The sequence below is a fragment of the Rhizophagus irregularis genome, chromosome 20 (genome assembly GCF_026210795.1).
Source record: "Rhizophagus irregularis chromosome 20, complete sequence".
In the NCBI taxonomy this organism is placed as follows: Eukaryota; Fungi; Glomeromycota; class Glomeromycetes; order Glomerales; family Glomeraceae; genus Rhizophagus; species Rhizophagus irregularis.
This window is the reverse complement of record NC_089448.1, coordinates 1,660,671-1,678,748: the sequence shown is the minus strand read 5'-3', so window position 1 is coordinate 1,678,748 and position 18,078 is coordinate 1,660,671. Positions and strand designations below refer to the sequence as shown.

General features: G+C 26.7%; 2 protein-coding genes across 2 annotated transcripts; both read right to left on the bottom strand.

Moving 5' to 3' along the window:
- Positions 1-430: 430 nt before the first annotated feature.
- On the bottom strand, positions 431-2,072 carry OCT59_012978 (uncharacterized protein; the record flags this gene model as incomplete). The annotated part of the gene is made up of 6 exons (XM_066140516.1): positions 431-444; positions 513-557; positions 625-912; positions 1,444-1,498; positions 1,569-1,720; positions 1,916-2,072. 6 exons carry the CDS (start codon positions 2,070-2,072, stop codon positions 431-433), a joined length of 711 nt encoding a protein of 236 aa, XP_066001395.1.
- Positions 2,073-7,895: 5,823 nt separating this feature from the next.
- OCT59_012977 (uncharacterized protein) lies at positions 7,896-10,309 on the bottom strand (the record flags this gene model as incomplete). Its single annotated transcript, XM_066140515.1, has 4 exons — positions 7,896-8,144; positions 8,237-8,385; positions 8,518-9,858; positions 9,952-10,309. 4 exons carry the CDS (start codon positions 10,307-10,309, stop codon positions 7,896-7,898), a joined length of 2,097 nt encoding a protein of 698 aa, XP_066001394.1.
- Positions 10,310-18,078: the final 7,769 nt, after the last annotated feature.

The window sequence follows — 18,078 nt, the reverse complement described above, 5'->3', positions numbered from 1 at the left end:
TCGCAATAATCCATAATTTATTTGATGTAAAAGAATCATTTTTATCATATAACGTACAAACAAATAATTTATCAAGCCACGATTTATACATAAACTTCTAGTGGGTATGTGTTTTTCACTGTATAAAGACATCACTGAAAAGTAATTTTTTACATTAAGCTTAATTCACTTGCTTATCAAATATGATACTTATTAATACAATTGAAACATTAATGTGATCAAATTTATTAATTAAAAAATATTTTTTTAATTTTATTACAACGCTAATCTACAATCTTTCGGATATGAATAATTGATAAATTATCAGTCTTACTATATTTTCATCAAATATCCCAGAATAATATTAAAGACTATCCTTAAGTTCAAAATAAAATTATATTTGATATGTTTTTTCATATACAAAATATTTTCATTTAAAGTTAAATGTGTTTTAATTTCTTTCATCTATAATAAAAAAAAAAATAGTTTAATTAAAACCTAATAGACCAAAAAATTACATGCAAAGAAATTACCTTTAGGATTAATATCAAGTTTAGTAAAATCCATTTTTAAGGAATCTATAAATATTAGTTGTCAGAATTATAAAATTAATTTAAATTATTATAGAAAACTATATATGTTTACCTGAATATTCTACTCCAAGTAAATCATTATTATCAGAATTTTTTGGTTCTGGAAGATTTTTAAAATCTAAAAGTCTGCTTGTGTAAACTGCATGAGGATGTGTCATATATGAGAGCGTACTTGTAGATGATAATGGTGATTGAATTGTTAAAGATGACTCTTTATTCTTTTCATCTGCTTCTTTAACTTGCCCATAAATTACAGAATTCACTTCATTGTCATAACTATTTTTATATAACTTCAATGTTGACTCACGTACTTCTTCTGCATTAGGTCTTTTTAAAGGGTCTGCATCCCAACATTGATTAATAATGTCAAAAATCAATTGAGGAATTTTATAATTAGACGTTGGCCTCAATCCCTTACAAATTTTCATTGCTAAGAATTCATCATGAGCTATATTATAATAAGGAGGGAGACCTGTACAAATTTCATATGCAATGATTCCAAATCCATAAATATCACTTTTTTGAGTATATTCATTTCCTCTTAAAACTTCAGGAGCTACATAAGGTAATACACCATATATTTTTTTATTACTATTTTGAGAGGATTTGACATTAGCAGGTTGACATAATCCCAAATCAGTAACATAAGCATCTTCTTTAAAATCGCTTAATATATTCCCACAATGAAAATCATGATGAATTAATCCTTTATTATGAATATCTTTAAGACCACATGCAATACATTGTAAATTAAACAACTTACTCTCCCAATTCAGTGAAATGAAGTTGTTGTTTAAATGTTGTCTTAAACTACCATTTTTTAATTCCATTACCATCAAAAAGTTATTTGTTTTTGGATCTTTGGTAATACCAAAACAACGAACTATCCAATCATCATCATCAAGTGCTAAAATATTTGATTCAACCTTAAAAGAAAATCATTAGTTAGTTTAACATTTATAAAGACTAATTAAGATTTATAAGAAAATATCTTACTTCTTTTAAAAATTCTGCTGTAATATCTTGTGAATTATGTAAACATTTTAAAGCGACTTTTGTTTCACCTTTTCTTTCCCCTTGAATATTATAATCTCTAAAAGGACCATCTTTCCAAACTGCTTTAAAAGTAGTTCCAAATCCCCCTTTTGCTAAATATTCAACATCTTCAAATTTATCATATTCAATCCACTCAATGACTTTATAACTATCACTAGCTTTTAATTGTGCTTTTTGAATAAATTCATCAACGTCATGATTTCCACTTGTCCAATTTTTGAAATTTTGTTTGAAATATTGTGATTTACATGGCTGACAATAACAACGACCTGTATTAAGCTGCTTACAATTTCTACATAAACCATTTTCTTTATAACATTCTTTTAATTCTTCGTCTATTATTAGTTTATCAATTAACGATTTTTGTTCTTCAGTCAGGAAATAATAATGATCAAAATCTTTTATTTGTTCAAATACATCATCACTTAATTTAATTTCATCCATTTTAATAAATAATTTTTAAACAAAAAAAAATATGTTATTAATTCGTATGTAAAAATTACTAAAAAATAATAAAGAAAAATAAAAAAAAATGAAAAAAAAGTGGTGAAACGTTATTTTATGTTGCAATGATTTTAAGATCGGCAACAAAATTATCAAAAAAAGATTAGTTAAAATACACGGAGGAAACACAATAATCTTGATCGGCAATTAAATTTATTCAATTTTGGTAAATTACTCCATAATAGGTAAGATTAAAATAAGAAAATACGAAATTAAATATCTACGTGAATTTAAGTTAAACTTTCACAAATGTTGATTATTACCTAACCAAAAGAGAATTTGGAAATTTGGGAAAGAATTTGTTAATTTTATGGATTGAAATCGTATTAACTTAATATCTGAAAATAATTTATAAAGAATTGTGAATACAAAAAGTTTAAAAAAATTTATAATATATTAAAACAAATTATTCTGATAATGATTTATTAGTCCGAAGTGTAACGAAGGACTATATACTTCTATGCAAAGATAATACAAAAATGTCCGACTGTCCGTCCGGCACGTGACGAAGTACAACAATAAACCCTTAAACAACACTCCCCGTTTCCTAGTATGTTAAACAAAATATTTACAAAATCTTAGTTTTGATTTCAATTTCATATTTTCACTAAATTTTCATTTCAATATGTATAAATCAAAGGTGTTAGATAGATTGCAAATGATACTTTTTGATATTTAAAAATAACAAAACTTTATATATTAATAGTCAAACTATATTAGCAAAAATGACTTGCATTTCACCTTTAAATAACATATGGATTTTAATATTAAATGAGTTCAAAAATTATTTTAGAATTCGAACTTAATATATAAAAATATTATACTTAGAATATATCGTATAATTTGAGCTTTATTTCTTCGAAATGAAAGTTGCTGTTAATTTCTTATTAATTATTTATTATGCAGTTATTATTTTATTATTTGTTTCAGAGTAGATATTTCCGAGTTGTATGTGAGACAGTATTACCATCAAGAAACCAAAAGAAAAAAATTTATATATGCATGGACTTATTTGTTTGTATTTTTATTCACAAGGCTAATGCAGTTTAAAAAAAAAAATCCAAAAGATAATTCTTCCTTGGATTTACAGACTTGATGAATTATTAATGGAGATACTCGGAAAACATTCCAATTTATTATATATTAAAATTTATCAATTCATTTTATTGTAATTATAAGCAACTAGTCGTGGTTTATAAAAAAGAAAATACTTTTTCATAGATATTTTTTCGATCGTAAATTAATTAATTACTCCTTCTGAAAAATAATCTACACGAGGAACAGGAGCAAAACTCTGAGGACAACCCCAATATATTGAAATCTAAATATTAACTATATCCCCCTTAGTTATAATTAGTGGTGATTTATGTCCACCCTTTTTGCACTTCCAACGGGATGTGAATGAAGCAACTTGATTCGACCAGATTTTTTACAATGCTGGTCATTAACAAATTTAGGGTCCTTTAATATCCACACCTGTCAGTGCTAATGGTATAAAAATGACCGAGTGCTTGTGGAGACAAATTATTCGAAGGACCAACAACCGTAAATATTAAATTTTAATTTCTGAAAATTAAGATAATAACAAGGTAGTTAATATTATATATGAATGCAAGAAATTATAATTATTTTATTTTTGTTTCAAATATAAATAAATACATGCTTTAAATAATGAAAGTAAAAATATTTTTACGTTTTTTTCTACTACCTAAGTTATCTAATGTATCCATTGTAATTTCATAATTGTATTCATAATTGAGATTAAGCTAATCTAAAATAAGATGAGGTGTAAATATTGGCATTACTAAACTATCAGAAAGTTAAACTAAAAATTCTTATCTTCAAAAAGGCAGCAGTAAGAAAACTTGTTAATGTATGAAAATTATTAAATTTCATCTGTACACTCATGATTCCAATTTGGAAATTCCTGCTGTTCTTGAGCATAATAAGGACCTAATTTATTTTGTTTTAATAAAAAAGAAAATGATTAATTAGACATAAAAAATCTTGGGTAATAAAACTATAACAGTTCCTACTCAGTATGATAAATCATTACAGTATTGGTAAAACGATAATGCGTTGATAATGTGAACGGGTTCTGTATCTGGCCAAAAGAACATTTATTGTATAATGCCAGTCATTGAATAATTCTCATTTCTCTTACGATAGAGAAAAAAATATTGTGGATATCATTGCAAAGTCGTTAATAAAGTTGACTACCTAAAAGAAGACTCGGCTGAAAAAAATTTTAACTTTTACTTGAAAAAAGATAAAAATATTCAAAGCTAAAAAGCATAATTAAAACTAAAAAAGCTTTATAAGAATTTTAAATAAAAATTTTTATCATATGGAAAACTTTAAAATTATTAGATTTTTACTTTAATATAATTTTTTGAATTTCAATTTTCACATGTAAATGATGTAAAATAACTAATAATATTTAGGCTGTTCACTAATTTAATTGGTCCAGATGTAAGTCGCGCAACTTATTATATCGGTTTGATTAACAACATTTTTCATATTTGTAACAACAGTTGTTAATTTTCTTATTTTTAATAGCTAAAATTCTTCAACCTTTCTTTATTATATTCGAATATTTTGAAGGGGACAGATTTACTTTGAATCAACTTTGCATTGAAAATTTTATGAAATGATAGTAGGAAATATAATCATTTAATTTATTATGGCTTAATTGCCTGTCTTCCAAATGAGTCAAAATAAAGAATGGAATTATTATTTCAACTCCAATTTCAAATCTTACATCAGCAATCTATTCCTTTGTTTATCCCTTTTATCCTTTATCCTTGAACAAATGATTGCTTAAAAAATTCTTAAAATTAACAAATATTTCGTCTGAATTCTATTACCAACTTTCCTAAATATGCAAATATATTAATATTGACAAGAATTTTACGAATTACATTTATGATCTACTTCCAGAAGAAGAATTAGACTCCATTCTTAAAAGTTAGGCAAATCATATACCAAAAATGTCACTTTTTTTTGGTAATTTGTGATTCTAATGGCAAATAATTTAGATACATATTGTGAAATATGAAAATAACTGAAAAATATATAATTTAAATTTGCGGTTCTTGGTAACGAAAAGTTTAATATATTATCGAAATTTTTTTTAATACAATTATATTTTTAAGTAAACATTGTTTTTATATTTAAATTTATTTTTCATGTCCTAACAGGAATATTTTATTTTATTATAAAAAACTTGTATTTTTTTCACAATATCGGTCACTCATTTTTTTATCTGGTTCATCACTACGAATACATTTATTGATTTCCAAATAGTGTTATTTATATAATGATTATTTCACAATAAAAATACTGTAATGATCATTATACAATCTTTTAGAATATACTAGCCGTAACCCGTCGCGCTGCGCCGGGATATATTATAGTGTATGTATTGAAAAGAAAATTCTGATTTATGTTTAGAAATTTTGTTACTTATATAATACTAAATTTTGTTTGTAATTAGGAATTTGAACTTTGAAGAATTGAAAATTCAAAATAAAATAAATAATAAAATTAAATAAAATAAAATTTAAAAAGGTGGAAAAAAAAAGCCTAAGAAGGGGTTCTGAAAGGTAGTCAGCACCCTCAGAAAAAAATTTTTTATATAGAAAAATTCTTTTACATATTAAAAAATTTTTACATGTTAAAAAAAATTTTTTGCATGTTAAGAAAAGACTGAAGTAATTATGTAGATTTGTATTTAATATTAGACTAACAATTTGATTTTAAGAAGACATTGTATAACACTGAACATACAGTAATATACAATAATGTGTGAAGTGTATTTACAATACTATTAAATTAGAATGATTTAGTATTACAATAACTTGATACAAATACTATAATATTAAACAAATGTTGCAGTATTATAGAATTTATATATGTTAATACAAAATCCACACACTCTCTCAAATCTATCCTTTATATAACATCTCAAAACTTGGGACAATTATGTCCAAAGAACAATTTTGCCATCTGGACAATTTTGTCCTCCGGCCAATTTTGTCGATCAGTCAATTTTGGCCCAATAAGCCTCAACCGGAACTTTCCCTAACTAATCATCCGATTCCCGTTAATAAATTCATAACCCAAAATAAACCAAAATAAACTATATATATAAAAATAAACTATACTATAAGATAACCCTAAAAAGAAAATTAAACTAAAAAATTTCGTAACACCTACAAAAAAGAAATAGAAAAAACGTTAAATAACGTTATAAATAAAAAAAAAACGTAGGTTTCGCTATGAAAGTCACGAAACTTACCGTCTTTGATATTTCAATCCCAAGCAACCAAAGCCTACAAAAAAGAAATGAAAGAAACGTTAAATAATGTTTCTATTAAAAAATGAAAAAACTGGTTAAGTTTCGTAAATAAACTCACCATTTCTAAATTCTGACGTTTCTAATCGATACCCTCCGGAACCTACAAAAAAAATTGTTATTTAATGTTTCTATTAAAAAAAAAACGGTAAAGTCTCGCAGAGAAACTTGCCGTTTTTAAATCCTAATGCTTCTAATCAATACCCTGAAGAACCTACGAAAAATAAAAAGAAACGTTATTTAACGTTTCCATTGAAAAAATGAAAAAAAAAATGGTAAGTTTTGTAAAGAAACTTACCATTCCAATCTCCAGTGCCCAACGGAAATCCTAGAGAACCTTCAAGAAAGAAACAAAAAAAGAAACGTTAAAAAATGTTTCTATTAGAAATATATGTAAAACGGTAAAGTTTCGCAGAGAAACTTACCGTTTCCAAATTCTAACGATATTTCGGAAAACCTATCCCTATAAAAAATTTTTCAGAAAAATGATCACATGTTTGAATAAATAAAAACTAGAAAAATGATCATTTATCAGAGTTTTTTCCAGAATTTTTTTATAGGGCTACAATAGGAAAATAATAAGAAACGTTAGAAAACGTTTCAAATAAAAAAAATTAAAGTTTCATCTCGAAAACATTAATAAAAAAATAGATATATATATAATAAAACGTTTTTTTATGAAAACTTATTTAGTATCCAAGTTGAAGCGAAGTCAATAGAAGAAAAAAAATGGTAATATAACATTTTTTAAAGTAGTAGTTTTCAAAATTATTATCGAAACCTTAGTACCTATGGATCTGGTCGGAACGGATTCCTACAAATAAATAAAAAAATATTAAAAAAACGTTTTAAAGAAAAAAAAATAAGTTTCGAAAACTTTAATTAGACAATTCTTCCACTAGTTGTAAACTAAAGTTTATCGGGCAACAAGATTTAGCAGTCAGTATAAAAAAATATTTATAAAAAAATCGCATAAAAAAATAAAAAATAAAAAAGTTATAAAAAGAAAAGGTAACACAAAAAGCTTTTAAGTTTCCCTTTTTATTTTAAACTTTTTATTAGCTGATTTACAACTAATATGATACAAAATTTACGTATAATAAATACTAAAAAATTGTTTATTGTAATTTACAATACAATAGTTGATTATTTTTGATAATTAAATAATCCACTCTGACTATCCCATTCAGCCGGTAAATTTTTTAAAACATTATTAATTTCTGTTTCAGTTGGCATTATATCTTTAAGCAATAATGGGCTCCATATCGCAAATTAACCTCACAATGCGTTGATCATTGATTTATTTAGTGCGAATGTGCGATAAAATATGATAAATTTCGATAGTGATAATTATCCCCCCTGAAAAAATTTCCCGATGGTGTGAATCATACGAAATAATGAATATTTTAATCCAACAACAAATCACCAAATAATTTCTGATTAAGCTCATCTAAATTGATATGTAATATATCGGGAAAGTCCTTAACTTTGCCTGTATGATTAGGATTGCCCAACTTACCGCAAATGTAAACAATATGAAAGTCATGCACTTTTTGACCATTACGAGTGACTATGAATTTCTTAGTTGATGAGTCAATATAAGCTTGATGATTACCACCATACGCATTATCCAAATAATTTTCAATTTGATTTTTCTGATTGATTTTGACTGTAAAAGATATATGGCCAATTTTTAATAATTTCCAAAATTTGGCCGAAATGTGTGACAGATCAGCCGATTTGTCACCTTTTCGATATCTGCTGATTTAGTGTTATTTGCAGTAAAATTGGAGATTGATACTTGAATAAATGTTCGTCCGAGAATAAAGTCAAACCGTGGATATCCCTCGTAACATCTAAATAGGATATCATCATTTGTGATCCGTTCAGGGGGATCTTGGAGTATTTTGAAATAATTAAATTTAATGTTTAATGGTATTCTTAATTTACCCACAAGGTCAGTTGTAGTGAAAGTTACATCCGGATAACGTAATAGTTGCTAGAACAAAACATCCTCGAATTCTATACCAGTCATATTACCATCCTTGACGCACATAGATTTATGTTGAGGAAGTGGTATTGACTTATATAATTGAAGAAGAGCATTTTTAGCCGCAGGGCACAAAGGATGATGTTGAACACGGCCTCGAAATTTGATTCTATATACGAGCCCAAGATCAACAAACCAATGATCAAATCCTTTACGATCACGATCAATATCACCTTCTTTTCGTGGTAAGAACATTGATGCAAGGGCATGTCGTGTAGAATATCGTTGGGTCAGATTAAGATGGTGTGTGTAATAATTCTGTGCAACATTAAAGAAATCAAGGTTTCTATCTTGCTCGAATTGAATTAAGAAGTTGATAATCTTACTAGTGTCAATATTCTTGGAATTACCACAATTATCGTTAAGCCCATTTGAAAGCTTCATGAGCTCTCTTGGAACACGATTGGTAATTTCCGTTACTTTATCTCTGATTATTTTTGTACTTGATAGAACGTTGTTCATGCTTAACAGCTTATTAAAAATAACGGAGGATAACGGAGATACAAAGATTATCCAATTCGTCATACCATCTTTAAGGTAAACTTGCTCAAATTTTGCATGAGCTGTGCCTGTCACTACCACACGGCAACCTTTCCTTTCTTGATTCCACGCGTTTAGATGCATTAGGGGATTAAGTCGTATTTGTTTATGAGGTATTGGAGGATCAGGCTCAAAAAGTATTTTATGTTCATCAATAACTATAAGTGTTTTTTCTTTTAGTTGCTTGAGTAAATCATCCATTATGTTTGAAGCCACTGTCTGATACACCTTTTCTTCATTTTCCTCAGAACGGCTTAATAGAGACATCATTTGATAAAAATGATTCTTAGTTAAAATATCTCTATTTAGAGCTAAAAAGCGCATACAGATTTCTTTTGCTATCTTAGCATCATCCGGTTTTACTAATTCGTTTGCATCTGAAACATAAAGTAAAAGCCATCCTTCGGCAAATGCTTTTGCAGCAAGGAATAATGCAAGATATGACTTGCCAACACCCACGGGACCAGATAAGACCCTTTTGATTGATCTATCGCTGTCACTTGCGAGCATATTCCATATTTCTATCATTTGCTCCGTTATTAGGAATGACCTGCCCTGATAGTCTTCTCCATAATTTTTGGGCTCTTGACCAAGTGAAGGTAGCATAATATTTTGGCCAATTTGTAAATCTTTCAATAATTTCTCAAATTCGTTGCGAGGTGCAGGTCTGAACTTTTCACATGCAAGCATTGTGGATAAAATAGGTGGCAAGTCCACAAGTCCATCTTTAGCAGTATACTCTACCCAGTTATCTATGCGACGTCTCTTAGTAGGGATTTCTATTAATAGTAGGCGATATTATGGAAAAAAAGGTTCAGGAACAAACTCAAACATTCCTTTGTTCGAGAGGTAAACCATTGGGAGACACTTACCAGTGGTGGGTGGTAGCGGTTGTATAATGATGTGGATTTTCCCCTCCGAAAGTTGATCATTAAAATGGTTTCTAAACAGAAAATGAGGACTCATTTTTTTTCCTCCAAGTTTCTGTATAATATCGTCTTCAGTTAAAACATCAACAACTTCTTCGACATCAACACGCCAAAGATCCAGTTTGGAAGCGTCATTAGTAAGGTATTTAAGAATATTATTCTCCCGTTCCCAGATGTACTTCTTGAGGATATCAAAAGTTAACGATTTTGTGATGTACTCATCATTTTTAATAGTAATTTTGTCGCTTAAAGGGATTGAGAAAATAGTTACAGTACCTAGGACGGAACAATTTACTAGCATTTTGATTTTGTATCTGCAAACGCGAAAATCGAGGGTTAGAAACAAAATTCAAAAAGTAATCACACAAATAAAACATTTTGGATACGACGTTAAACCTGGAATTTTCTTCGAATCGAGACAGCGAGGCATTTTGATTATATGTCATGTATATATATATATTTTTTCATAAATGGTTGTTGAATAATTACTACAAGCTGTGAGTCAGCTACGAACTGTGAGTCAGCGATGTTTCAAGTGTTTCAAGGATTACGATGTCACATGTGGGTGCCGATCAAATGTTGGCGAAACATTACGCAAATTAGGTATGCATTGACTCAGAGCTTAGGTTGGGTTGTTTGCGTAATCATGTTTTTCCTGAAAGTTTTAGCATGTATTTTTTATTACGCAACTTTCAATTATTAGTAAAAATGTCATTTTGCGGAGTGACTGATTATTTCTCATAAAATCGGAATTGTCTTTAAACGGTGTTCGAGCGTAATACAATATATTGTGTGGATGAATTTGCGTCGTAATTCTCCCGAAATTCTGTACGCACGCGAAATCTCCCCTGATTTGCTTTTCCATACACAAGTAATCCAGTAGTTTAGCTATATTATATATTTTATAAGCAGAATTTTCTGTATTTACCAATGCTTTTCTAATATTATTTTGCATTTACTTTATATTTATCTATTTTATTTATTACCATTTAACAAATAATTATTCCATTTTATCAAAAATTTCTATATGCTCTGTCTGTTATTCATTAATAATTAATTTTTATAATCTTTTAAGAAACAATATAATAAATCATATTATTTCCTATATTATATTTTATTATTGATAAAATCCTAAATGAAGCAATAAATTCTTCAAATTTTGATGATACAATAAAATTCTTCTCCCACATTAGTTTTAAAATAATTAGAATTTATCTCATTGTAATTTGAAACAGTTGATATAAATAAATAAATATCAAAAGTTATTAAAGCAAGATTATTACTTACAAATTTTCTAGTAATATTTAATATTCCCTTGTTTAATACAGTTAATCTTGATTCAAAATAATAATATGATTAGATATTTAATAAATAAATTTAAAACAGAAAGATTTTTTTTTTTTAATTGTTCTCCTTGATGTTTTATAATATTCTTTTTAAATATTAAACAAATAAATCTTGTAAATATAATAGCAATTGAAATGGTTTAACTAAAGTTAATTATCTAATTCAGGTTCTAAATTAAGTTGTTTTGATTGAAGGTTAATTTCTGCTTCATGTTTTAACCTCATTTCTTCAATCAATACTAAAGGATCTTCAGTTAATAAATTAGATAAATTATTATAATAGTTGTCAAAATAAACTTAATTAAAAATTTATGTACCTGAGTTTTTGATATATTATTAACGATAAACATGATCTTGTTTTGATCTGTACGACCAGACTTCCCATATAAAAATGATGATCTTTGTGTAAGTGGTTTTAAATAAATATATTAAACTAGGGTAATTTGGTATTGTTAGTGAGTTATAATATAATTATTGCATTATTCAGTAATTATTTATATATATTTTAAGTAATATAATAGGGTTTATATTAAAAAGTTGATTTGTATTTTGTATATTTATCAAATAATAAATTTTATGGTTTATTTTGAGTTTATTAGTTTTATTAAAGAAATATTATATTTAATGATCAAAATGAATTAATCCTGTAACATGTTAAGTGGTAATAATATAAAGATAAATATAAATATAATAGTTTGTATTGATTTTAATAAAATATTAGATATGATGATAATGTTAAGTATACGTCAAAGTTACATGGGATGATCTCCCTCCTGAATATTATCGAAAATTAATTGATAGTATGCCTCAGAGGGTCAATGCTGTTATTTTCGCGAATGGAAATAGAATTAATTATTAAAATTTTGTAAAATTCAATAAAGGAAGGTGTAATGAACATGTTAAATTTTTATTTTCATTTTATAAAACATATAAAAATTTTTTAATTTTGAAAAGTGGCCGGATCATTTAGGCCACCATCTGTATGTAACATGATCTGTCCATGTTATTTGATTGGCGGTCGGGTCATATTATACACAATTCTTTATTGCTAATATAATTTTCTGGTTAATGAAATTTTAATCACTTTTTTTACAAAAAAACTTAGTTTGTATTAATAATAATTTTTCTATTCCCATCCTCTTGGAATGAATGATGCAGCTATCCAGTTATTTTCAGTTTTTGTAATTACAAATTTTTTTTAAATAAATATTATTTCTTTTTCAGTCAAAGCCAATTTTTTTCCATCATTTTAATTCTTTTATTCATTTAGTGTTTTTAATAATTTTTTTATCACTATAAAAATTTGTTTTTAAATTTTCTATTAATAAAATAGTGGCAAAAAAAAAATAATAAAAATTGATATGAAAATATAGAAACATAATATGGACGAAATTATATTTATTTTGTAAAAGATATTTTGTGATGTGATTTTAACATGATTTATATAAAGAAAAAAACTCCATTAATCCATTTATATTTTGAAACAATAAAATGATATATCTTTTTTTTATACTGTATATTCATACTGTATGCTTATAAAAAAATAAAATCTCCATATTTTTTAATATTTCACATTTTAAAGTACCTAATTAAATTCAAATATTTATTATAAATAGAATACATATCATGAAATTCCAGGCCATTTGAAAGTTTTTCCACATTTCATATAATTAAAAGACACAATACATTCCAATATTCAAGCATCTGTTTTTTAATACTAATGTATTTCATTAATTTATAATGTTTCATACATTGCATTTATTTATTAAGTTTCATTTATTCGCATTTATTGTTAACCTTTTGTATACATGCAATTTACTTTATATATACTGCCTATTATCAGAATAAGTATGTTAATTATGTAATCATTTATGAACTTAATAAATAAACGCGTTAAAAAAAGAATCAGAATAAGTAAAAATTGGCAAAAAATCAGATAGCCAATTTTGGCTACATCTGTCCAATTTGTGACTTTTACAGCCGATTTCATAGATCATTAGTGTATTACCAATATAAAAATGTAGATTCCATAATCCATATACAATTTTTTTGTATGGTGAAAAATAAAGAAAAATTTATATTGTAATATTAAATTTAATTTTAAATAATAATGCTTTATTAAGTAATATTAAATAAAAATTTAAATTTTAAAAATACATTAAAGAATGTAAATTTATTTGCAATTCAGTATAGTATGATCATAAAAAATATAAATTACTCCACTGCATTTTCATGAAAATTGGATTTTGACTGCTGAACAACTTTCAATTAATAAAAGAAGTCAATTTCCTTTGACCAAAATGTTCAAAATACGTTCTGAAGTGATAAAACAGAAAAAATAAAATTTATGAATGAGTACCGTTGTGAAAAATGGGAATAACCCTTCAAGTATTAACTGTACCTTTATGAAAATTAATATCCAAGCAGATTATGACCCACTGAAAAACTTTCAATTAATATAAGAAGTCAATTTACTTTGACTAAAATGCTCAAAATACGCTCTGAAGTGATAAAACAAAAAAAATAAAATTCGTGAATGTGAAAAACGTGAATAACCCTTCAAGTATTAACTGTACCTTCATGAAAACTAATATTCAAACAGATTATAACTCGCTAAACAACTTTTAATTAATATAAGAAGTTGATTTACTTTGACTAAAGTGCCTAAAATACGCTCTGAAGTGACAAAACTGAAAAAATAAAATTCGTGAATGAGTACCGTTGTGAAAAACGTGAATAACTCTTCAAGTATTAACTGTACCTTCATGAAAATTAATATCCAGACAGATTATGACCCGATGAACAACATTCAGTTAATATAGGAAGTCGATTTACTTTGACTAAAGTGCCGAAAATACGCTCTAAAATGATAAAATGGAAAAAATAAAATTCTATTGTGAAAAACATGAATAACCCTTCAAGTATTAACTGTACCTTCATGAAAATTAATATCCAAGCAGATTTTGACCTGCCAAAAAACATTTAATTAATATAAGAAGTCGATTTACTTTGACTAAACTGCCCAAAATACGCTCTGAAGATAAAAAAAATTTGTAACTTAGTACTATTATGTAAAAATGTAAATAACTCCAAAAATATTAACTGTACTTTCATATAGATTAATATTTTAACAGCTTCAAACTTGCTGAACTACTTTCAATTAAAGAGCAAGATTTACTTTGGCCAAAATGCTCAAACCATAATTTGAAATATGTGTAAACAAACTATAATATTTGTTTATATTTAAATTCTGAGTTATTTAATTTAAATGTGTTTGTGTTTATATTTAAGGAAAAAAAATAAAATTTTACTTCTATTTTATTAGGTTTTTGTAAATGAAAAGACAAAAAAATAATCAGCTGAAAAAATAAAAAAATTCTTTGTTAATAACCATAATACGTGATCACATGTTGCAATATTAAAATCGGAAATCCTATATTTAAATTGGTAATACGTATTACATATATGATTGAAAGGCCAAATTATATCTCCTGCTATTACAATTGTAAAATAATATTAAAATTATGAATAAATTAAAAGTTTTTCTAATTTGGAAAATGCAAATCTTTCTGAATTACTCAAATTTTCAAATCTGTTTATTATAGTATAATCAATAGTTAATTTTCACTGCAAAATCTCTTAGGTAGAGTTCCGAATGGGTCAGGTCAGGTCAGGTTAATTGATAAACCTGACCTGAAATTTTTTTTAGGTCAGGTCAGGTTATATCAGGTTGTCTGTTTGACCTGACCTGACCTGAAACCTGAAAAATTTCAGGATTATTTTTATTAAAGTATTGAAAAAAATGGTACAAAACTTTTTTTTTTAATATAATATTATGAAAAAAAAAACGGTTTTGCAACGTTTTTTATTAAAATATTGAAAAAAAATATTGCAAAACGTTTTTTTTAATATAACATTATGAAAAAAATGTTTTCGCAACATTATTATTGAAATATCAAAAAAAAAACGTTATGAAACATTTTTTTAATATAATATTATGAAAAAACCGTTTTCGCAACGTTTTTTCTCGAAATATTGCGATTCAACATTTTTATATTAAAATCATATAAAAAAGTGAATCCCAATACTGCAATTCACTTTTTTTATATAGAATTAATATAAAAAAGTGAATCGCAATATCGCAACTCACTTTTATTATATAAAATCAATATAAAAAAGTGAATCGCAATATTGCAACTCACTTTTATTATATAAAATTAATATAAAAAAGTGAATCGCAATATCGCAACTCACTTTTATTATATAGAATCAATATAAAAAAGTGAATCGCAATACCGCAACTCACTTTTATTATATAGAATCAATATAAAAAAGTGAATCGCAATACCACAACTCACTTTTTTTATATAGAATCTATATAAAAAAGTGAATCGCAATACCGCAACTCACTTTTTTTATATAGAATCTATATAAAAAAGTGAATCGCAATACTGCAACTCACTTTTATTATATAGTAGAATCAATAGTTTCAGGTCAACAGGTCAATCAGGTCAGGTCAATCTTCATACCTGACCTGAATTTTTTTCAAAAATCTCATACCTGACCTGAATTTCAGGTCAGGTCAGGTCAGGTTACCTGAATTTGGCTGACCTGTTCGGAGCTCTACTCCTTGGAATGGATAAATAAATACATATAAAATTTACTACCCAGTAAGGTTTTTTGGATGGTTCTAACCTCTACTTATTATTTATTTTATTTTTTTTATTTTTTTTATAGAGAGAAATTGTCATAATACATGTATTATTTTAAAATTAACATTTTAAAAATTAAATTGAAAAACTATAATTTATTAATTAACGATAAAACGTTTTTTGTTAAAATTATTTAAAAATTTTTTAAATTATAGCGAAAATGCTGCAACTGTAATAATATTATAATAGCGAAATTGATCAGCAAACAAATGAAAACATGCAAATATTGAATGATGTCTCAATTTAACAGGTATTTTCAGTGGCACAGGAAGAGTTTTTGCGAAAAGTTGGCATTAGAAGTTTTTTTCATTGTCATTGTCATTGTCATTGACATTGACATTGACATTGTCATTGGCATAAAGTTATATAAGATTAATTTGAGAGTTTTTTACCAAAAAGGAAATTTTTTTATAAAAAGAGAAATGATTTTCAATTTCGAGGCAATTCAGCAGGTGTTTTAATAACAAATTGAGAAATGATTTCCATAGAAAATCTCGTGACAAAATTTATAATAAATTTAAAAATAAATGATCAACAAATGATCAACAAAATCGTTACTAGTTTTATAAAAAACGCCCAATAATATCTTTTTATTGTTTTAACTTGTGGATAGAAATAAAATTTATAGACTCTCTCCTTTCTCTCACTTTTCTTAATGGAAATAATATTTCACTCATTTTAAAATACTCGTATTTAAAGAAGTTGCCCTAAATACCTGGTTAAAATACCAACTTGGTTTTTGCTACTTGTCTCTATTGGGTCCAGCGGCACTTGTTCATATGTTTTGAACGACTTTGGTTATAAGGTTGAAGATTCCAAGCTGGAAGGAAGAAATTTCCATTTCGCTCAGTGGTGAAAGTTCGCTTTCTTAATAATAAGGGGTTGTTCCTGGTGATAGTTTGATGAAATTTCCCTCTTTACCTAGGTTTTTACTCCTTTGGGTTGGTTTTCCTAGGGTTATGAATTTTTCTTATTTTTTTGGTGAATTTTTCTCATCTTTCTTTTTTGCCTTCTGCTTTTTGGAGTTTTTCTGGGGGGTAGGGGGGTATCCCAAAATTGATCGACATCAGGTGGTTTGTAGATCTTTTCTTTTGAGAGAGTTGGGTGTAATTTAAGGGGGGTGCAGATCTTGGTGATCAGTTTTTGGTCAGGTGAGGTCAAGGTGGCACATGTTTGGACTATCATGAGTTTTTACTGCAGTTTAGTTTAGATTGGAGGGATCGTTCGAAATGAGGTGGATGTCCTTTCGGGGATTGCATGACACTAAAAAGTTCCCCTTTAGTTTACTCTTAGGTAGTTTGTTAACTCTGGTAATATAGTCACTTGGAGAATTTATTTTTATCGACCAGTGTGGGGGGATTTTTCCAACCAGGGGCTGGCGGTTCAGTTTGATAATCTGCGGGGTACGGGCTTCAACTTACCAAAACTTAGGTTTACCTAGGCGAGAGTATGGGAGGCAGTGGCGTTATCTGGGTTTTTGTGTCGTGGGGTCTAATTTTAGTATCTCACATTATACCTTCTTCCTGTTAATTGCCCACCGGTTTGAGTAGATTATTTTCGCGTGTAGTTTAGTTAGTATTTTTGTCAATTTTGACTTATATGTAATTTTCTACTTATAATCGCGTCCATGTTAGGTTTCTAACTGGAACCCATTAATAAAAATAAAAATAAAACTTGTGGATAGAAATTTTTTTCTTGTATAATTGTAGAAATGAGATTATAATATTAACATTATTTTCTTTTATTTCCAGCTAAACCTTTTTCACAATTATATATTTTCTTTAATTATTTATAATAATAATAATTACATTACTTCACTTTTTTGTATACAGCTTTGATTCTTTAGAGTTTAGAATGTAATAATTAACATATCTTAATCCTCATGAGCAATATATTGATCTCTTTCTATAATGGGTGCTTGTGCATTTTAACCCGTATTAATATCTTTGGAATATGGTATGGAATTTTTTAGATCCTAGTGAGTGGTACTTTTCTGTGGGAAATGTTTATAC